The sequence below is a fragment of the Lampetra fluviatilis genome, chromosome 43, assembly GCF_964198595.1.
Source record: "Lampetra fluviatilis chromosome 43, kcLamFluv1.1, whole genome shotgun sequence".
In the NCBI taxonomy this organism is placed as follows: Eukaryota; Metazoa; Chordata; class Hyperoartia; order Petromyzontiformes; family Petromyzontidae; genus Lampetra; species Lampetra fluviatilis.
In genome coordinates, this window is record NC_136317.1 from 2,404,507 (window position 1) to 2,426,554 (window position 22,048).

At 52.8% G+C, this 22,048-nt stretch overlaps 1 protein-coding gene across 5 annotated transcripts; it reads right to left on the bottom strand.

Annotated features, from left to right (window-relative positions):
* Positions 1-2,825: 2,825 nt before the first annotated feature.
* LOC144947010 (uncharacterized) lies at positions 2,826-17,419 on the bottom strand. 5 transcript variants are annotated; one of them, XM_078876125.1, is made up of 8 exons: positions 17,231-17,419; positions 12,612-12,744; positions 10,926-11,026; positions 8,619-8,675; positions 7,443-7,498; positions 6,906-7,072; positions 5,916-6,327; positions 2,826-5,752 (listed from the first exon to the last, which is right to left on the bottom strand). In XM_078876125.1, exons 2-8 carry the CDS (start codon positions 12,635-12,637, stop codon positions 5,573-5,575), a joined length of 999 nt encoding a protein of 332 aa, XP_078732251.1. In that variant the 5' UTR covers positions 12,638-12,744; positions 17,231-17,419; the 3' UTR covers positions 2,826-5,572. The 5 variants fall into 5 exon arrangements, with proteins under 5 accessions (XP_078732251.1, XP_078732252.1, XP_078732250.1 ...); XM_078876126.1 differs by lacking the exon at positions 12,612-12,744 and having other exon boundaries at positions 17,231-17,418; XM_078876124.1 differs by lacking the exons at positions 12,612-12,744; positions 17,231-17,419 and adding an exon at positions 13,700-13,901.
* Positions 17,420-22,048: the final 4,629 nt, after the last annotated feature.

Genomic DNA, 22,048 nt, shown 5'->3' on the forward strand with positions numbered 1-22,048 from the left:
ATGTTAAATCTTCCCATAGACTTCAATGCAAAATCCTCCCATAGACTTCAATGTTAAATCCTCCCATAGACTTCAATGTTAAATCTTCCCATAGACTTCAATGCCAAATCCTCCCATAGACTTAAATGTTAAATCCTCCCATATACTTTAATGTTAAATCTTCCCATAGACTTCAATGCCAAATCCTCCCATAGACTTCAATGTTAAATCCTCCCATAGACTTCAATGTTAAATCTTCCCATAGACTTCAATGCCAAATCCTCCCATAGACTTCAATGTTAAATCTTCCCATAGACTTCAATGCCAAATCCTCCCATAGACTTCAATGTTAAATTCTCCCATAGACTTCAATGCCAAATCCTCCCATAGACTTCAATGTTAAATTCTCCCATAGACTTCAATGTTAAATCCTCCCATAGACTTAAATGTTAAACCCTCCCATATACTTTAATGTGAAATCTTCCCATAGACTTCAATGCCAAATCCTCCCATGGACTTCAATGTTAAAGTCTCCCATAGACTTAAATGTTAAATTCTCCCATAGACTTCAATGTTAAACCCTCCCATAGACTTAAATGTTAAATCCTCCCATAGACTTTAATGTTAAATATTCCCATAGACTGCAATGCTAAATCCTCCCATAGACTTCAATGTTAAAGTCTCCCATAGACTTCAATGTTAAATTATCCCATAGACTTCAATGTTAAATCCTCCCATAGACTTAAATGTTAAATCCTCCCATAGACTTCAATGTTAAATCTTTCCATAGACTTCAATGCCAAATCCTCCCATGGACTTCAATGTTAAATCCTCCCATGGACTTCAATGTTAAATCCTCCCATAGACTTCAATGTTGAATCCTCCCATAGACTGCAATGTCAAAGGCTATCACAACGAGTTGTGAATCTCTTACTCTTAGTTTTTTCGGTAAAGTCACGTAGGTAAAAAAAATGAAATTGAAATTAATAAAAAATAAAATAATAAAAAATCACGACGTTTCGGAGGCAACACAAGTCTCCGTCATCAGGTGGGACCGTCACAGCCAGATTTGCTGCATCAAGTGAAGATCTTGTTCACAGTTGTCCATGCGGGGGGCACGTGGCGCTGTGTTTAGCTCAACAAAGACAAAGATCCCCTGTATAGCCTGAACAGACTGTAGGGACAAGTGCTGTTAGCGAGCACCTATGAAGGCCAGCACGGCACACGAGGGGGTGGGGTGGCCAGCACCACGCCCGACCGCCTTTGTCTCCCCAGTGGCGATGTTTACACATCGTACCAGGTACTCATTTGAGGTTGAGTCGACCTAGGGGAGGCCCAGGACCGGTTCAGATAATCGTCACTAGGTATTGGCCGTGAGCGGGAATCGAACCCGGGTCGCCAGGTTCGTAGCGCAGCACGCTAACCGCTAAACCACCGCTCCCCACAACACACACACCGCCAGCCGACACGGGGTACACTGCGCACACCTGGACGAGTGGCTCCTCGGCCTGGCATCAACTCGTCCTCCTCCCCATGCGGATGGAGTTCGCTCCAGGACACCGACACGCGGCTCAGGCGGTTGTCCACTGCTGGATGGTTTTGTCTCTCTCAACTGCACGAGGCTACGAGGCTGCAGCCCTCGTCGTCGCCGTTCTTCGTCGACGTTCACAGCGGCCGCGGTTTGTCGCCGACAATCGCAGCCGCGTTCAGGCGCCTCTCTCGGGGCGCTCCCAACCGCGGCTCACTCCCTCCCCCCCTCCCACAGCTACCCCCCAGCTCCTCCCACCCTCATCCCCCACACCACCTCCCCCCAGCCTCCATCTCCCCCCTCCCACTTCCACTCCCACTCCCCCCCAACCTCCACCCCCCCAACCTCCACCCCCCCACATCTCACCTCACCTCCCACCTCCCCCCAGCCTCCATCTCCCTCCTCCCACCCTCATCCCCCACACCACCTCCCCCCCAGCCTCCATCTCCCCACTACCACTCCCACCCCCCAACCTCCACCCCCCCACATCTCACCTCACACCCCACCTCCCCCCCAGCCTCCATATTCCCTCCATTCCCCATCTCCCCCACCTGTCTCACCCCCCCCCACATCTCACCCCCTCATCTCTCCTCCACCTCCCTCGAGCCTACCCCCCATCTCCCCTCTCCATCCCCCCCCCATCCCCCATCTCCCCACCCCTCTCACCCTCCCCACATCTCTCTCCCCCATCCCCCCCCATCTTCACCCATCACCTCCGCCCCCCAAATCTCCCCACCCCCCTCCAACTTTTAATTTAACAAATACCATAATAATAATGATGAGTGTGTGCGTCTCATACTCCATAGAGCCTTGAACATTGACGTCTAGATTTTTTTATCAGGGCCTCTTCACGGCTCGGCTTCACGATCCGACACCCAGACCCAGGCTCAGGCTGTGAGCCTCCGACACCCAGACTCAGACTGTGAGCCTCCGACACCCAGGCTCAGACTGTGAGCCTCTGACACCCAGGCTCAGACTGTGAGCCTCTGACACCCAGGCTCAGACTGTGAGCCTCTGACACCCAGACCCAGGCTCAGACTGTGAGCCTCCGACACTGAGGCTCAGACTGTGAGCCTCTGACACCCAGACCCAGGCTCAGACTGTGAGCCTCCGACACCCAGGCTCAGGCTCACACTGTGAGCCTCCGACACCCAGGCTCAAGACGCAGGGGCGGCTCAGCCGTGTTCCTGGCTCAGGCTCAGGCTATTGTGGGAATCCTGAGCGCCGTGGCACACTTGAGCCAGAGCGGAGCCGGCTCCTTTGGGCTGCGAAGTGCAAATGGCGCGGACCAAAATAGAAAACGCAAATGAGGCCGAACAAACGAGACAAAAATCTATTGATTGGAAGGGTGAGGCGAGCCCAGAATCGTTGCAACTCATCAAACCACGACCCTTGGGGATTAGAATCTCCGCGTGACGAGAAACACCAAAATCATCACAACAGAACCATCGGTTGCAGGCTCAACAAACCCAGACGTTTTCTACAACGCACAAAGCACGCGGCACCTTCTTGCGGTACAACAAAGCTCTTGGCCTTAAGCGCCATGCGAAAAAAACCACCACCAGCTCCTGAGGATCTGCATTGCCCAGGTCATACATTGTCTCAAGTCACATTTGTTTGATGTATTGGTAACTTAAGACGACGTTACAACGATGCAGTTCTTCAGGAACTAGTGGGTTTTTTTAAATCGCAGAATGATTACGGCCCGATAACTTTTTGTACACATGCAGTGTGGGTCGACGATGCATGTTGATCAGACGGTTATGAACGACATTGTTGGCTATAAACTATGAACTATAAACTATTTTTTTATTTCACCAGGTAAGGCCCACTTGAGCTATATCGCTCCTTTTTCAGAAGCGACCTGGCCACACGTGATAGCTCAACGAAGTGGCATATCGCGTGGAAATGTATCGCAGCCAAATAGTCTCAACGCGTGTTTCTTAATGTGGAGGGAGGAGCCGGAGGAGCCGGAGAAAAAAATCCACGCGACCACGGGGAGAACATGCAAACTCCAAATACACAGCAGCAGGCGTCGGGGTCGGAATCGAACGCCGCGACCTCCTGCATACCAGGCGAGGTAGTTAACATCTCGCCACCGTGGCTATGAGACGGGGAGGCTGACGGGTGATGAGGTGCAGAGGGGAGCGACTTTGCGAGCGGCGTTAATGAGCCCGCGAGACGGTGAATATGTCGGGGTCATATACTGGGTGCTTCAAAAAAATGTTAACACTTACATGGGACTATCGTTTTTAATGAAAGAACAGATAATACTGGTAGGAACTACCTGGTTCCATCAGCCCACAGGGGATTATTGTGCCCGTCCGTCCGTCGTCCATCCAAAAATGGGAGGAGTGGGGCTGGGTGGAGAGGGGAGGGTGGGGAGGGGCTGGGTGGGGAGGGGTGGGGAGGGGCTGGGTGGGGAGGGTGGGGCTGGGTGGGGGGTGGGAGGGGTGGGGCTGGGTGGGGAGGGGCTGGTCACCCCGTGGTGCCCTTATAAAACTCAACGTTTAACCTACTCACACCGGCTTGTGCCCGCCCTCACAGTCGGCCATATTTGCGGAATACACCACGCCGCCGTTGGCCCTGGCCATTGACCGAGCAACCCAACGTTCCTACCAGCTCCCTCCGCAGGAATGTGTTACACTGCAACATGATAACAAATGTAATGTTAGTAGCTTCAAGTCAAAGAGTCTCCACTTGCTCGCCATCGTTGTCAACACGTGCCCGGAATCTTCTCCAGGTGGTCTCCAGCGCCCGGAGGCGCATTTCTCGTGGTGTCGTTGCAAATTCTCGGAAGTGTTCACATTTTTTTGAAGCACCCCCCTGTATATCAACCCCTGCGATGCACAGCACATGGAAACGTTGGGACGTCTCTGGGCCCAGCTTTGGCCCAACGATTCCGACCACTCACCAATGGTCGGCTTAACGTTACCGGGAAGACAGAGGCGGCTAATGTGTGAGCAGCGTTGGGTAGGGTTACTTTTTAAAAAGTAATCAATATCTCATGGTTGTCCTCACATTAACCCACGTGATAAGACTCCATCATTAGCACCCCTCCCCCTGCCCTACCACCCGTCAATTGTTCTTTTGACTAATTTTAGAAACATTCTTAACGACGAACAACGACCACAAGTAATCAACCGGGACAAGTTTACCGGAAGTAATCCGACGGCACGGTGAGTGGAGTAATCGTAGGGGGTTGCCGGCACGCGCCGGCCTGCTGGCAATCCGATTATAGCGGTTGTGGAGTGTGGGTTACGGTGTGAGGATGTTGATGGCGGTGATGGTGATCATGGTGGCGGCGGTGGTGATGGCCGTGGTGACGTTGATGTCGTTGTTGATGGCAGTGGTGATGGTGATGGTGGTGTTGTGGTGATGGTGGCGTTGCGATGGCAATGGTACTGATGCGGTGGTACTGGTGGTGGTGGTGGCGGCGATAGCAATTGGGATAACGGTGGCGGTGTTGGCAGTGGCAGTGAGAGCGGTGACGGTGGTGGTGATGTGTCGGTAGTGGTCGTGTTGGTGGTGCTGGTGGATGATGTGTTGGTAAGGTTTGGCGGTGCTGCTGGTAGCGATAGCAATTATAATAATGTTGGTATTGGCAGTGGCAGTGAGAGCGGTGACGGTGGTTGTGATGATGCGTCAGCAGTGGCCACGATGATGCGTTGATACTGGTCGTGTTGGTGGTGCTGGTGGCGTTGGTTTTGCTGGTGGGTGGCGGTGGTGTTGGCAATGGCCGTGTTGGTGGTGCTGGTGGTGGTGTCGGCAGTGGCAGTGAAAGCGGTGATGGTGGCAGTGGTGTATCGATAGTGTTCAGCGATCGTGTTAGCGGTGCTGGTGGTGCTGGTGGTGCTGGTGGTGTTGCTGGTGGTGGTGCTGGTGGTGCTGGTGGTGCTGGTGGTGGTGCTGGTGGTGCTGGTGGTGCTGGCAGTGTTGGTGGTGGTGGTGGTGCTGGTGGTGTTGGTGGTGGTGCTGCTGGTGGTGCTGGTAGTGCTGGTGGTGCTGGTGGTGCTGGTGGTGTTGGTGGTGCTGGTGGTGCTGGTGGTGGCGGTGGTGGTGTCATCAGTAGTCGTAGGGGTGGCGACTGTGTGGGCCGCGGGCCGCGTAGTAGGCGTCGTGCACGCCCTCTTGGTCGGCGTTGTCCTGCCGGCGGAATCGCCCGTCCACCCACACGCCCGGCACCCCCAGCTCCTCCATCATGCGCATGTAGCGGTCCTGGTATTCGCGCATGCGCTCGTACTGCTGCTCGGCGTCGCGCGGTTGGAAGAGGGAGGGAGGGAGGGAGAGACGCAACAGCAGCAGGAATAATTAACAGCAGCCGGATTCACGACAACGGCGGCAGCAGCAACAGCATCATCGACGGCGGTGAGAGCGCCACCCGTCGCGACGCTGCCGTCTCACTCACTAGCTGCTGGTACTCGTGGTAGGGGTTGTAGCTGCGCGAGCTGGAGTACGGGTTGTACTCGTTGCTGTAAGGGTCGCGGTGGTCTCCGTACGAGTCCTGGTGACCGCCATAGCCGTCCTGGTGACCTTCGTGGGATCCCCGCTGACCCCCGTAGGGGTCGTAGGACTCCTGCTGCCGCCGCCTCTCCTCCTCCTCCTCCTGTCGCCGATCCTCCTCTTCCGCGCGCGCGCGATCTTCTTGGCCGTAGTGGCCGCCGCCGCCGCCGCCCCTGCGCGACTCGTCGTCATGGTCGGGCTCGCCGTAGTCCTGGCCCCTGTCTTGTCCGTCATCGTCGTCTTCACGATGACCTCCGCCCTGCTCTTGCTGCTCCTCCTCCTCCTCCTCCTCCCTGCCCCCGTGCCTCTCAGACTCACTGCAACATCGGGGGAGGAGATCGAGAGGGACCGGGGTTGGGGTGTCAACTCGGTCTTGAATTTTCAAGCCTTTTTAGGTTTTTTTAACAAGGCCCTCCGTTAATTAGAAAATACACTCCGCAATGTAATTTCCCTGGTAAGTATCGATGCACTTTGAGGCCACATGAAGTGTCGAAACACCCGCTGGCAGGAGGTCACGGGGACAGACCCAGCAGGGCCACACTGGCGAGATGTTAACTACCTCACCTGGTATACAGGAGGTCGTGGGTTTCATCCCGACCCTGACACCTGCTGTATATTTGGAGTTTGCGGTGTCTCACTCCCCATGGTCACGAGGGTTATCATCCAGGCCCTCCGGTTTTCCCCTCCACATTTAGAAGAGTATTTGGCTGCTATAAATTCCCACGTGATAAGCCACTTCGTTGAGCTATCGCTTGTGACGGCGCTTCTGAAAAAGCAGCACACAGCTCAGTGGGACCTTAACTGATGAAACAAAATTAACAAAATAGGCGGAACGAGATGACCGGCCGATGCACCACCACCTGTGCCCCCCCCCCACCCCCCCCACTGTGCCAACCTGCTGGGCAGGCCTGGCTCCACAGGCTCGGCGGGACCCACGGGGTAGAACTTGGGCGCCAGGACCCCGTCCATCTCCGGCGGGGCCTGCGGGGGGTCTCCCCCGGCCCCCTCCGTGTCAGAGGCCTCCTCCTCCGCCGGCTGCCTCTTCATGCGCTGCAGGCCAAGCTGACGAGACGAGAGGGGCGGCGGACCCGTCGCTATCGGCATCACAATATTGATTTATACTGGAGGAATCAGATGAGCTACGAAGCTCTGTTTTTCGCAGGTGTCCAGCCAGGGGCAGCAACAACGAGGCCCCGGCGCATCGCCTTTAATTATTAAACTCAGAATGAATAATGTGATGCACTCCTGGTTAATATTGTAAGCTGCCAAGTATAAGTGCCTTTTGTTTTTTTTTCTTATTTATTTTTACGCATCTCCCCACGATTCTTTGGCGCCTTTTCAGGTTTAGTTTTACTTGCCGATGTCGCACGCTTCTATGAAGTTAACAGAAAACTTTCGGTGAAGTTGATTAAATCTGAAAAGGTCGGCTCACCTCCTTTCCCTGCGGGGTCAGCAGTTGACGGAGCGCGTTCTTCGGACGTGCAGCTGCTGCAATCAGAACGTCAACAACAACGACAGTGTCAGCTCGTAACGTCACACAGTGGTCGCTCACTCTCTGGGCGCGTGGGTGGGGTGGGTGGGGTGGGTGGGGTGGGTGGGGTGGGTGGAGTGGGTGGGGTGCGTGGGGTGGGTGGGGTGCGTGGGGTGTGTGGGGTGCGTGGGGTGGGTGGGGTGCGTGGGGTGCGTGGGGTGCGTGGGGTGGGTGGGGTGGGTGGGGTGCGTGGGGTGCGTGGGGTGAGTGGGGTGCGTGGGGTGCGTGGGGTGCGTGGGGTGGGTGGGGTGGGTGGGGTGCGTGGGGTGAGTGGGGTGCGTGGGGTGAGTGGGGTGGGGTGGGTGGGTGGTTTGCGTGGTGTGTGGGCTAGTGCATGGGTAGGTTGGAGCAGTGGTCAGCGCGCTGCGCTACGAACCCGGCAGCGTCGGGTTTCGATTCTTGCTCACGGTTAACAGCAGTGACGGTTATGTGAACCGGTCTTGGGCCTCCCCTAGGTCGACTCAGCCTCAAATGAGTACCCGGTGCGATGTGTAAAGATTGCCACTAAGGAAACAAGGGCGGCCGTGCCGGCCTTTATAGGTGCTCGCTGACAGCACTTGCCCCTACAGTCTGTTAAGGCTATATGGGGGATCTTTGTTTTTGTTGGTGGGTGTGTGTGCATGGGTTGGAACGTGGGTGGATGGGTGCGTGGGTTGGTGCGTGGGTAAGTGTGGGTGCGTGGGTGTGTGGATGGGTGCGATTGCATGGGTTGGTGTGTGGGTGCCTGTGGGTGGGCACGTCGGTGCGCGGGTGGCGGTGTGTGTGTGTGTATGTGGGTGGGTGTGTGGGTTGGTGTGTGGGTGGGTGCGCGGGTGGGCGTGTGGGTGGGCGTGTGGGTGGGTGCGCGTGTGGGTGGGTGTGTGGGTGGGTGCGTGGGTGGATGTGTGTGTGGGTGTGTGGGTGTGTGCGCGGGTGTGTGGGTGGGTGTGCGGGTGGGAGCTCGGGTGGGTGTGTGGGTGCGTGCGCGGTTGGATCTCAAATTCACCCAACTGTGAGACAAACCAACCAAACGGCTGAACGCCTCCCTAACAGCTGCCCTCCGTTGGCCGCAGGGGAAGTGAGAGTGGGGGGACCTGCCTTTGCGCGCCGCCCCGTGCTGGCGTCGTGGTAGCGGTGCTCCCTGCACGAGCTCCGCTGCAACAGAGATGCGAAGGGCACAGTTCGATTCAGGATCACAGTCACCGGACTAACGAGCGGAGATTTCATCGGACGCATTCCCGGTCGTTCGCGTCACTTCGTGTGAAAGTGGTGCGGCTCTGGCAACGCTTGCTCACGCCACTGCTAGCGGGATGATCTCCACTAGAGGGGGTTCTAGAAGGAAGGATGGCAAGACAAGAAACAGGATATGAACCAGGTCAAGAAACACGGATAGAGAGTGAGTGCAGACCCTGGCAATTCCACATTCCTCGTAAGAGAAAACCACGGATAGAGAGTGAGTGCAGGCATTGGCAACTCCACATTCCTATGAAGAGAGCCAGTCACGCCAACACACAACAACAACATTATTATTATTTTAACCCGAGCCTGCTATATGGAGCCACTGAATGGAATTTATTACAATTGTTGGACACAGTCGGGGGGGTGGATAGAGAGAGGGAATGTGAAAGGGGTTGGGCATTGGGGTAGAGTGGAGAGGGAGGAGAGGCCTTATTACGTAACTTGGCCGGTCTAACAGTGGGACCCACTGTGCGTTCGAAAAGTCCATGACCGGACAAAGAGGGGGCCGCCACTACAGGAAAGGAATACCAGCGCTGTGAACATACTTTGTAAAAAATGAATAAACCTACCGTTGTAGTGATAAACAACCTAACGGCGTCGAATGGCGGGTGTTTGGAATAATATTCGTCGAGTGAAGACCGTGGAAAAACAAGTTGGACAAGCCGCACACTCAGCACACCTGGGCTCTGGGCTCTCAGAACCATCCACGTGTCCCTACAGCTGGAGAATCACTCACGGGGAGAGGGGGGGGGCTGTCCTCGTGGTTGTGAGCCGTGAGTGGAGCGAGGAGCCAGACGGGGAGTTCTTCCAGACTGGGATGATAGCCTCGGGACAGCGATGATGACGATGGTGGTTGTGGCGATGATGATGGTGGTGGTGGTGATGACGTTGGTGGTTGTGATGACGATGACGGTAGTGGTGATGACGATGGTGGTTGTGATGACGATGATGGTGGTGATGATGATGGCGATGGTGGTGGTGATGACGATGGTGGTGGTGGAATTGATGTTGGTGGTTGTGATGACGATGGTGGTGATGAAGATGATGGCTGTGATGGTTGTGATGATGATGACGATGACGACGACGACGATGATGATGGTGGTGATGACGACGTACCACGTGCACTTCAAGGGAGCCACGTAGAGAAATAACCACAGCTTGGAGGACAAAAGCCCGCTCACGACTCTGTGTGTGTGTGTCAGCGCACAGACTCGTATGTCACCGCACGTACGCGGCTCGCACGCATGTGGAAGCACTCAGCCCACGATGCTCAGCAACAAATTACCCTGTCCAATGTAAGCAGAGGGAGTTGATTTATATATTTATGCGAAAAAGGACCCTGTCTGCTCAATGTCCCCGGTGGAAAAAATGAGTCGCTGTGTTCAGACTCAAATAGGGGGGCTGCTTTGGGTTCAGTGTGTCACGTGTCACTTTTAATATGGCCTGCAGCCGGGCGATGTTGATATAAATGCGGAACGAAACTGTGTTTGCGTACAATATTACGTAATTATCGACTTTAATTTTTTTTATTCGCTGTCTGTAAAAGTTTGCACTCAAACGACGTGTCGACCATGTTCTTGGTTCTTTCGGTAAAGTCACGTAGAAGGGAAATAATAAAATAATATAAATGTAAAACAATCAAAATTCTCACGACGTTTCGACTGCAACACAAGCAATCGTCATCAGGTGTGAAATCCACAGCTAAAAAAAAACGTCGTGAGAATTTTAATTGTTTAATATTTTTATTATTTTATTATTTCCCTTCTACGTGACTTTACCGAAAGAACCAAGAATATGAATCCCTGCAGTCACGAAAGCTTTCAATCAAAAGACGTGTCCACCCTTTAAAACAGAAACCAAGAATATGAATCCCTGCAGTCACGAAAACTTTAAATCAAAACACGTGTCCACTCTTTAAAACAGAAACCATGAATATGAATCCCTGCAGTCACGAAAGCTTTAAATCAAAACACGTGTCCACCCTTCAAACAGAAACCAAGAATATGAATCCCTGCAGTCACGAAAGCTTTAAATCAAAACACGTGTCCACCCTTTAAAACAGAAACTTGCGGGCCGAAGACAAAACCACCCCCCGCCGCCCCCCCATCTCTCCCTGTCCCCCCACCCACCCACCCACCCCCCCAACGTCTTGGATGCGCCACTGACCAGGGATCAACGTGGAGAAGAGCACCAGGAAGGCGACGAGAATCACCGAGGGCACCTCCATTGTCGGCCGTCCGGTGATGCTGGAACCTTCGTGACCGCACCTGCGGTGAACAACGTCGACTTGCTGCTACATCGTCACTCGCAAGGGCCCCCCCCCTCCCCCCAAACTGGGCACATTTATTAATGTATTTTCAGTGGTTTACAATAAAGATGAAAACTATATGAATAATATACACCCGCAATGCACGAGTCAAATTTTGCCCACGCCAACCGCAAACCCTGATCATTATACATTCTCATCATCATGAAATGAATACCAGTTCTAGCATCGGTTGTCTTATGGAATCCGGACTGGTCCACGCCATAGGAATGTGGAATTTCCACCACTGGCTCGGGGCCACCAATGTCGACGAGGGCCACCGCACGTGATGCTGCTCGGGATTCGGTTTCTGGCTACGCTTCTAATCGTGCCATGAGTTGGTTGAAATATTCAAACGCTTCTACCAGATTTGTCGTTGGCGTCGTGTGAACGGTCAGACGAGGATCCCCAGTGCCCTGCAAGCAGGGGGAGTTCCCTGGCCGCCCTCCTGGTGGCCAACGCTACGAGTTGGGGGGGTGGGGGGCCTTGACAACCACCGTGAGATTATAACGTGGGACCTTTTTTTGCCAGAATCAAAGCACGAAACGAAACGGCGTTTCATCCGTGTGGAAGTTTACAGCGCCCAGACACTCTAGACACGTGTTTCTAATATTGTCTTTATATAGCCTCTTGCATTATATGTACCTACATAACACTGTGCCAAAGTCAAGTCTGCAACTATATATCAATGGGTCTGTGTAGAAGGCAGCGGGTTTCTATACAAATCTGTGTAACATCGACAGGCCTTTGGGCAAGTCCATTGACTCCCTTGCTTACATTTCATCAAACCTCCAGGTATTAAAAAAATAAAGATACTGTAGAAGTTACCCTTTCTGGCAGGTGTTAAGATGTTCAAACACCAAATAGAAACCTTTTCGCGAGGAATCGAGCGTAAAACAACACCGCCGCCACTTGTTTTCAATGATGCGACTAGTCTAGAGGATTTAATTTTTCAATTTAAAGCTTTCGTGACTGCAGGGATTCATCTTCTTGGTTCTTTCGGTAAAGTCACGTAGAAGGGAAATAATGAAAATAAAACAAATAAAACATAATAAAATACAATTCTCACTATTTAATTTTGTTTTGTTTTCATTATTTTATTATTTCCCTTCTACGTGACTTTACCGAAAGAACCAAGAAGATTTGATGCTGCTAATCCTGCATAATGCACGGGCATAATATGACTTTGAAACCCCCCGCCCACCTCCTACGCATTTCACAAGTAGTACTAATCCCTTATCTGCATTTTTCATAAATATGCAAAATTACTCTTGAAATGCAAATTCTTTTGTCAAGGCGCTCTTCCCCCTCCAACCCAGCTTAAATATACGCTCCAAGCCTGGTGGTGTTCATTCAGACGCCGTCTTCTCGACAGACCTGTTCTTCACCTGTGGACGGCTGCTTGCGTTGTGGCCGAAACGTGGTGAGAATTATTTTATTATGTTTTATTTTTATTATTTTATTACTTCCCTTCTACGTGACTTTTCCCGAAAGAACCAAGAAGATGAACGAAGAAGATGACTCTAGAGGAGCCGTGATTTACGAACCTCGACACGACCATGCGATACAACATCAAATATTGGAGGGGCCCCCGCCTGACCGACGGCCTCACCCCGTGAGCTGATGAATTATAAATGCCGCTACTACGTGCAGCACGCCGATCTGCATGCGCCACGTTGTCTGCAGAGACAGGGAGGGAGGCAGAGCGATTATCTGGTGGCCACGAAGCGATGGGAACCGCGAGCTTTTGGGGGAGGCTCGGCAACTCTGTGACTAAAAATGTTCCAAATGCCGAAACTATTTTTCCGTAACCCCCCACCCCGCTCCGCATCGACCCCCTTCCGATCTCATTCCTCAAGCAGCATCGATGCCTCCATCCGTGCCGAGGTGATCTGGGACGAGAGCGGACTGTGTTTTTCCTCTCCTCATCCACCACCACACTGTTCAAGCAGTCCCACACTGCAAGTCACACCACCACCACTACAACACGCACTGACCCACCCTCCAACTCACCCACGCCGCACATACGAACTCACACAACACTCACATCGCACTCACATCACACAAACTCACACTCACTCACATCGCACACACGCTCACACTTACACACTCACATCGCACACTCACCCGCCGACTCGTCCACTCCCTCGTCCACACAATCACCCGCTCACTCACCCGCTCACTCACCCGCACACTCACCCGCCCACTCACCCGCACACTCAAATGGTACACTCACCCGCCGACTCGCCCACTCCCTCGCCCACACAATCACCCGCTCACTCACCCGCTCACTCACCCGCACACTCACCCGCCCACTCACCCGCACACTCACCCGCCCACTCCCTCGCCCACTCACCTGCATACTCACCCGCTCACTCACCCGCCCACTCCCCGCCCACCCACTCACCCGCCCACTCACCACCCTGTGGACCACAATCCAACGTCGCTTTCTGATCCTTCCCTAGCACCGCTCAAAATGTAAAAATTCCCTCCCGTCATCAAAATCTCCCCTCCCCCCCAAAACGTCTCAACAATCTTTTGTTCGGTTTAAGAAACGTCACTGGCTCCTTTTTTTGTTTTAACAAACACAACCCACTTAAACAAAAAGTATACAACGGCGAAGTTTACTGCTGACCAGCTCGGCGTCGTTGGGTTCCTCTTGGAGGCCTTCTCGTGCTCAAGAATCATCGATTATAAAACACAAAACAAAGACAAAGATCCCCCGTAATAGCACAACAGACTGCTGGGGCAAGTGCTGTTAGCGAGAGATCTATGAAGGCCGGCACGGCACACGGGGGGGTGGGTGGCCAACACCACGTCCGGCCGCCTTTGTTTCCCCAGTGGCGATGTTTTTACGCAACGCACAAGGTACTCATTTGAGGCTGAGTCGACCTAGCGGAGGCCCAGGACCGGTTCAGATAATCGTCACTGGTTGTATTGACCGCGAGCGGGAATCGAATTGGGGTCTATAGGGTTCGTAGCGCAGCGCTCACCGCCACACCACCGCCCCCCCCACACACAACCCAGAGCCCCCCCCCCCCATCACGGCACGCAATGGAAATCGCCGTGAAAATTTAGAAAAAATGCGAGCGAAGAGGAGGATGGGCAGAGCTCTGGGGGGATGGATGGGACTTTGATCAGAATGGGATCAGAGAAGTCTGGGGAGATTGGGGGTAGGGGGGGGGAGATCGGGGCTAGGGGGGGAAGATCGGGGGGTATTTTGGGTGGCGTGGGGCGAGGAGGAGGAGGGGGATGAGACTTGAAAGGGTTTTTGGTATTCGCGGCTCTGGCTGCCGTCATGTGGGCAGCAGACAGAGAGGAGGTGAGGGCGGGTGGCAGGCTACAGCCACCCGTCCCAACAGTCTATGTAGACTGCACAGTATGCAATATATAGACTGTATAGTATATACTGTGTAGTATATATATAGACTGTATTGCCACCTCTCACACGACTTTAATACACCAAGCCGATGTTATTATTTATCCAACGCCGAAACGTTGTGGCCGAAACGTCGTGAGAATTGTATTTTATTATGTTTTATTTTTATTATTTTATTACTTCCCTTCTACGTGACTTTACCGAAAGAACCAAGAAGATGAATCCCTGCAGTCACGAAAGCTTAAAATCGATATTTATCCACACTGGACACACACACACACACATGATATAAAACTCAACATATATATCAAATAACTCCGTGCCCTACAAAGGACATCGGCGACGTTTCGGGCAATGGCCCTTCCTCGTAGCACAACATGCGCGAAAGAAGTTCAACATGCACGTGCTTAACAGCACCTCGACTCTTGTATTTAAACGTCGCCTATTGCTGGACACGCGTTTGCTTTGACACGGCACAAGACGCAGCCGTGGGGTGCTGTGAAGAGGGGTCATTGTCCAAAACGTCGCCTGTTGTATACTGTTACTTGTAAGGCCACAGCGTTGTTGACGAATGTGTTGAGTTTTGTTAGTTATTGTTATTTGTGTACCACTGGCAAAGCAGCAGCAGCAGAATTTAAGTTTGGTTTTGTGTGTGTGTCCCCGTCTGTGCCTGTGTCTCCGTGTCTCTCTCTGGGTGTCTCTGTGTCTCCGTGTCTCCCTCTGTTGTCTCTATGTCTTTCTGTGGGTGTCTCTGTGTCTCTCTGTGGGTGTCTCTGTGTCTCCGTGTCTAACTAACTGCAGTGTCTCCGTGACGCTGCTGTATGAAGTTAGACGAGTCGGCCCAACTCACCCTCAAATTAACCGGTTCGAACCGGTTGTATGCAACAAATTAACCAGAACCGAACCATTTTAACATGTGCCGAACCGTAATTATTTCAATCGGTTTTTGGTTCTACCGGAAACGAATCAGAAATAACGACGGTGACCGCGTAACCATGAAATCATGACAATGATTTGTCATTACGATGTTGATGATTGTATAGCACTTCTGTATTGTGATGATGATTGTGGCACTCCGATGGGTAACGATGAGTGTAGTACACCTTCGAAATGATGATGAATGTGCCATGAATATAAGATGGCGATGATGATCAGTGGAGTCGGTCATCTTTATTTAGCCAGTAGATGAACTAATACAAAACGAGACTGGCGAATTATCGAGGGCGACCTGGGTTACACCATGAAGGACACGTCAAGAACACGCAACGATTTGTTTTAAAAACATTTAAACGCAACAAATCTGGACCAAGTTTGACAATGATTTTACAAGTGCGTAGAAGGCTGAAAGGTGACGCAGGCGAAATTTGTACTTCACAATTTGAGACGAACATTCGACAGTGACTCGTGGAACTCGCATGACATGATTCGAGTCAGCGACTTGTGTGGGATCATGATGATGGTGATGATGGTGGTGATGATGATGATGATGGTGGTGATGATGATGATGATGGTGGTGGTGGTGGTGGTGATGATGATGATGATGGTGGTGGTGATGATGGTGGTGATGATGATGATGGTGGTGATGGTGGTGGTGGTGGTGATGATGATGTTGGTGATGATGATGATGATGGTGGTGATGATGATGATGGTGGTGGTGGTGGTGATGATGATGATGGTGGTGATGATGATGGTGATGATGGTGGTGGTGATGATGATGATGTTGGTGATGATGATGGTGGTGATGGTGGTGGTGATGATGGTGGTGGTGATGATGGTGGTGGTGGTTATGATGATGATGGTGGTGATTATGATGGTGGTGGTTGTGGTGATGATGGTGATGATGGTGGTGATTATGATGGTGGTGATTATGATGGTGGTGGTTGTGGTGATGATGGTGATGATGGTGGTGATTATGATGGTGGTGATTATGATGGTGATGATGATGGTGATGATGGTGGTGATGATGGTGGTGGTGATGATGATGATGTTGGTGATGATGATGGTGGTGATGGTGGTTGTGGTGATGGTGGTGGTGATGATGATGGTGGTGATTATGATGGTGGTGATTATGATGGTGGTGGTTGTGGTGATGATGGTGATGATGGTGGTGATTATGATGATGGTGATTATGATGGTGATGATGATGGTGATGATGGTGGTGGTGATGATGGTGGTGGTGGTTATGATGATGATGGTGGTGATTATGATGGTGGTGGTTGTGGTGATGGTGGTGGTGATGATGATGGTGGTGATTATGATGGTGGTGATTATGATGGTGATGGTTGTGGTGATGATGGTGGTGGTGATGATTATGATGATGGTGGTGATTGCGGAGCGGCATTGTAGCAGTTAGTGGGCTGTGCTACGAACCCGGCGACCCGAGTTCGATTCCCGCTCACGGCCACCAACACCAGTGATCATATTCTTAGGTTACCTACGTGACTTTACCGAATAAACCTAAGAATATGATTCCTTGGAGTCACGAAAGCTTCAAATCTAGAATTAACACCAGTGATTGTGAACCGATCCTGGGCCTCCCCTAGGTCGACTCAGCCTCAAATGAGTACCTGGCGTATAAACATCGGGAGACAAAGGCGACCGGGCGTGGTGCTGGCTGGCACCTTCATAGGTGCTCGCAAACAGCACTTGCCCGAATCGTCTGTTAAGGCTATACGGGGGATCTTTGGTAGCGGTAATGGTGATGATGATGATGGTGACGGTGCTGTTCGGAGTGAGTCGTGAAGGCGGAGTGATCACGGAAGGTGAAGAAAGAGACGACCACTTTACCAGAGGCCCGCGTGTCCGTTCCGAGCTCCCGCAGATCAAGGTCCGAGTTCGTGTCCGGGTCAGTGGTGGGTGAGCGCGTGGGTGAGTTGGTGGGTGAGTTCGTGGGTGAGGTGAGAGAGACGGAGAGACGCGGCAGAAAGTGAGAGCGGTCAGCCCGGTGGGTGAGAGTACTTGCCGACTGCAACTCCCCTTACACCCCCCCCCCCCATTCTCTCTCCCCTCTCCCCTCCCCTCTCTCTCCTCCACCCTCGCTCTCCTACACCATCTCCCCCCTCTGCTCCCCTCTGCTCCCCTCTCTCTCCCCACCTCTTCCCATCGCCCAACTTTTTCCCTTCCCCCTCCTCCCCGTCTGTCCGTACCTCCTCCCCACTCTCGACTCCCCCCCCCCCAGACTCCACTCTCTCTCCTTCCTCTCTCTCGGCTCCTCTCAACCCCAATAACGCCGCATATCTTCCATCTCGCCCCCCTCCCTCCCTCCCAACCCACCACCTATCCCCGTCCAACTGCCCAAGGCTGCCTCCCATCTGGCATTCGTCGTAATGCGCGAGCGAGGCGGGGGTTAGAGATGAAGGGAGATATTGCGTGTGCGTGCGAGGAGAGCATTAGCCAGTGTGTTTGGGTTATTGTGGGGGCGCCGTGGTGGCTATGAGATGTTAACTACCTCGCCTGGTGTACAGGAGGTCGTGGGTTCGATCCCTATCCTGACGCCTGCTGCTGTATATTTGGAGTTTGCGTGTCTCTCTCTCTCTTATCATCATCATCACGGTGGCTAGGAGATGTTAACTACCTCGCCTGGAATACAGGAGAGGTCATGTGTTCGATCCCGATCCTGACGCCTGCTGCTGTATATTTGAAGTTTGTGTGTTCTCTGCGTGGTCGCGTGGATCTTTCTCCGGGTTCCTCAGATTTCCCCCTCCACATTTCGAATGAACATCATCACGCCTTTAGAGTGCCTGGCCGATAAACACAGCCACGCGACGAGCCACTTCGCCGATCTCTCATTCGTGACGGGCAGCTCGCTTCTGATAAACATCTACACAGCTCAGTGGGCAAATACCTCGGTAAAATAAAACACTGAGAGTCTGAATTAATTATGGAGATAATCCGCTGCCGTGCTGCGCCAGCGAAAGTTACGATCCATCCCCGTGCCATTGTTTCGCAAGAACAAAGTGTGGAATAGACACCACGTGCGTCGGTGTCATGGCGACATTAGTGACGTCACACGGCGACATTTGTGACGTTACACGGCGACATTAGTGACGTTACACGGCGACATTAGTGACGTTACACGGCGACATTAGTGACGTTACACGGCGACATTAGTGACGTTACACGGCGACATTAGTGACGTTACACAGCGACATTAGTGACGTACACGGCGACATTAGTGACGTTACACGTCAACATTACTGAACAAACTAGGAAGAAAGAAAGAAAGAATACAGTTTGGGTACTCACCAGTCTCCCGATAGCGAAGGAATTGGGGGACAGCTGTTGCAGCAGCTGGCTTCTGTTCCACATGCCCTCAGATGGTTTCATTCTTTGGTGAACCGTGTGAGTTAGGGGGTGTGTGCTGTGTGTGTGTGTGAATGCGAGCGGTGGTGCAATGGTTAGCGCTAATCTGCGCTATGAACCTGGTGACCCGGGTTCGATTCCCGCTCACGGCCAACACCGGTGACGATTATCTGAACGGGTCCTGGGGCTCCCCTAGATCGACTCGGCCTCAAATGAGTACCTGGTGCGGTGTGTCAATATCGCCACTGGGGAGACAAAGGCGGTCGGGCGTGGTGCTGGCCACCCACCCCCTCGTGTGCCGTGCCACCCTTCACAGGTGCTCGCTTAACAGCACTTGCCCCAACAGTTAAGGCTATATCCGGGGAATCTTTGTCTTTGTATGTGGGTGTGAGAAAGAGAGATGTTAAGAGAGAGTTTTCGACACCGCCGACTTCGCATGGAGACGTTATGTGGCCGCATGGACGGGGCTGTCGTTGCCTTGCAGATGAATTCCCAACTGCCCTCGACTCCCAACAACCGCCGAGATCCAACGCTGGACGAATGACAATTGGCCAAAGCTTCACCCGGGCAAGACGTGGGAGGTGGGTGGGGTGGTGTGAACCAGAGGTCGCAAATGGGTTTTGATTCCTTACCCGTACCCGTACCCGGCCGCACCAGGGTCGCAAGCGGGTACCCATACCCTACCCGATACCCGGCTACCCGTACCCGGCCAGGTATCGGGTAGGGTACGGGTACCCGATTGCGACCTCTGGGATGAAGCCATGTTGCAGGCGCGGGTGGGTTGATTCTAGGAACTTGAATTGTGAGAAGAGACAAGACGTTGGGAAATGAGTGACAAACGGTGACTCACCAGTGACTCACGGCCTACCCGTACCCGTACCCGGCCGCACCAGGGTCGCAAACGGCTACCCGTACCCGGCCAGAGTACGGGTAGCCGGGTATCGGGTAGGGTACGAGTATCGGGTACCCGGTTGCGACCTCTGGTGTGAACCGGTATCGCCAGGCAGAGGGGGCCATCAGCTGGGCAAGCGGCAGGCGTTGGTGTTAGCGGGCAGCTGGTGACCTCTGTCCGGGTGCGAACAGAGGTCACCGAGGGGCTGACGACTCCATCCCGTCGTCGGTGACCACCAACACCGCGGCCCCCGCCTCGAGCGCCGCGGATGTTGCCTACCTGAGGAATTTTTCGATTTAAAGCTTTCGTGACTGCAGGGATTCATCTTCTTGGTTCTTTCGGTAAAGTCACGTAGAATGGAAATAATAAAATAATAAAAATAAAACATAATAAAATATCAGACTCTGTCTTCTCGACAGACCTGGTCTTCACCTGAGGACGGCTGCTTGCGTTGTGGCCGAAACGTCGTGAGAATTATTTTATTATGTTTTATTTTTATTATTTTATTATTTCCACCTGAGGAATGTCGCCCCGCTACACACGACGACCTCCGAAATCTGGTCCGCCGTGACGTGCGTCAAACTTCTTTCGCGCCGTACCTAGCCAACCGTGCAAATCGGAAGTGCGTGGAGGGGGGGTGGAAGGACACCAAATTGGACACAAAGAGCAGTTGTAAAGAAATTAACTTTCAATCTGGATGATGATTATAATTTAAAAGTGCATAGCTCCAGTGGCTTCCTAATATCGTAAGGAAGAGCGTTCCAGACGGCCGCACAAGCTCATCTGAAAGTGCGCGATGCGGTGACCACCATCTTTGTCGGATGACCCAGCAGCCAAAAGCCGCCGCTGCTGCTGCTGTTGCTGCTGCTGTTGCTGCTGCTGCTGTTGCTGCTGCTGCTGTTGCTGCTGCTGCTGTTGCTGCTGCTGCTGCGAGGATGAGGACCGGAGTTCGCGTGATGTTGGCTTATGCTCTTGGACGAGATCAGCGAGGTATTTATTGGTGGTTCATTTGTGGAAAGCTCTTCGTGTGGAATGAGTGCGACCTTGTAATGCCATCGTTTGGCCACCGGAGTCCGATCCAATCTAAATGATGATGATTTAAAAGTGCACAGCTCCAGTGGAATCCTGATATCGGAAGGAAGAGCGTTCCAGACGGCCGCGGAAGCAGCAGATCTGGAAGCGATGCGGTGACCACCGCCGTCTTTGTCCGATGGCCAAAAGCCGCTGCTCGACTCCCGTTAACCCTGCGCCCGCCAGGGTCACCCGGCGCGACATCGATTAGTTCACTTGTTAATGTGCAATCGGAGGCCATACCGGGGGACGTTTGTCTGTTGTGCCGCTAGAGAATACGCGGGTTCGTGAGTTCCGCGTTCCCGCTTCACGTGTTCACGGAGTGGCACACGGGCGATGGTCCATCACCATCCTCACCATCACCTTCACTCCCTCCGCCATGCATGCCCCAGCACCCCCCTCCTTCCTGGTCCCACCAGGCAATGGGATTGGTCGTGACCCGCCGTGGTGGTTATTAAATGCCGCCAGTACCTCCTAGCATATGGGCGGGTAGGCACCGTGGACAGACAGCGGAACGTGTGTAAGCAGGGGACTCCCCTACTTACGAACATTCGACTTACGCACAGACCTCTGGAACCGAACTTCTTCGTAAGTAGAGGATGCTTACCCCGAGCTCTCAATACTCTGATAGTGCGCTGTCTTTGAGTTGTACGCCTCTTGGCGTCATCTGGTCCAACACCAATGGAGACTAGGCTCTAAGAAAAGCTGTCTCGGGTGTGGACCAATCAACTTCAAGGACAGTGCATATCATCATTATCAGAGTTGTTTCATTTTGTTTGCATTTTGACTGCTTGTGTTGTGGTTATTGCAAACATGATGCCTTGTATAAAGGTGTCAGTTTTTGTACCAGTTTAAAGGGTAAAAACCTATTACTCTAAGTAGAGGAGTCCCTGTACACCATGTCAGGTATGTATTCAATCGTTTAGGGGGGGGGGGGTGTTGGTTTAGATGCCACTCACCACTGGTGTTAGCCAGGAATCACTCGGATCGACTGGATTCCTAGCACAGTGCGCTAACCACAGCACCACCGCTCCCTGCAGTCAAAACAGTGTTTAAAAAACAAATAAATTCCCGCACGAGTAGCGCAGGCGCAGTTAAAAATAATTGAGCGGTTTCCTGTGCGAATGAGTCCTGTGGCTCGCTTGCTTGCAGCTCCGAGGCAGTGGTGCAAATTCCACATTCCCATGCAAAATGTGCGAGTCTCCCAAAGGGTGAGTCGCAGTCTCCTGCTCTCGTACTGCCGGTGATGTCGACGCGGAGCAACAAGCGACAATTCCACGTTCAGGTGGCCAAGGCCAGACAACCGCGCCAGCAGCGTCGCTGTGATGTTTCCTCATTCG

Coding starts and splice junctions, on each gene's coding strand:
- LOC144947010 (XM_078876124.1), bottom strand. CDS start 13,752: ATGATTCTTGAGCACGAGAAGGCCTCCAAGAGGAACCCAACGACGCCG. Junction 8,676..10,925: donor CTTCTCCACGTTGATCCCTG/GTCAGTGGCGCA, acceptor TCTCTGTTGCAG/CGGAGCTCGTGCAGGGAGCA. Junction 6,328..6,905: donor GAGCCAGGCCTGCCCAGCAG/GTTGGCACAGTG, acceptor CCGATGTTGCAG/TGAGTCTGAGAGGCACGGGG.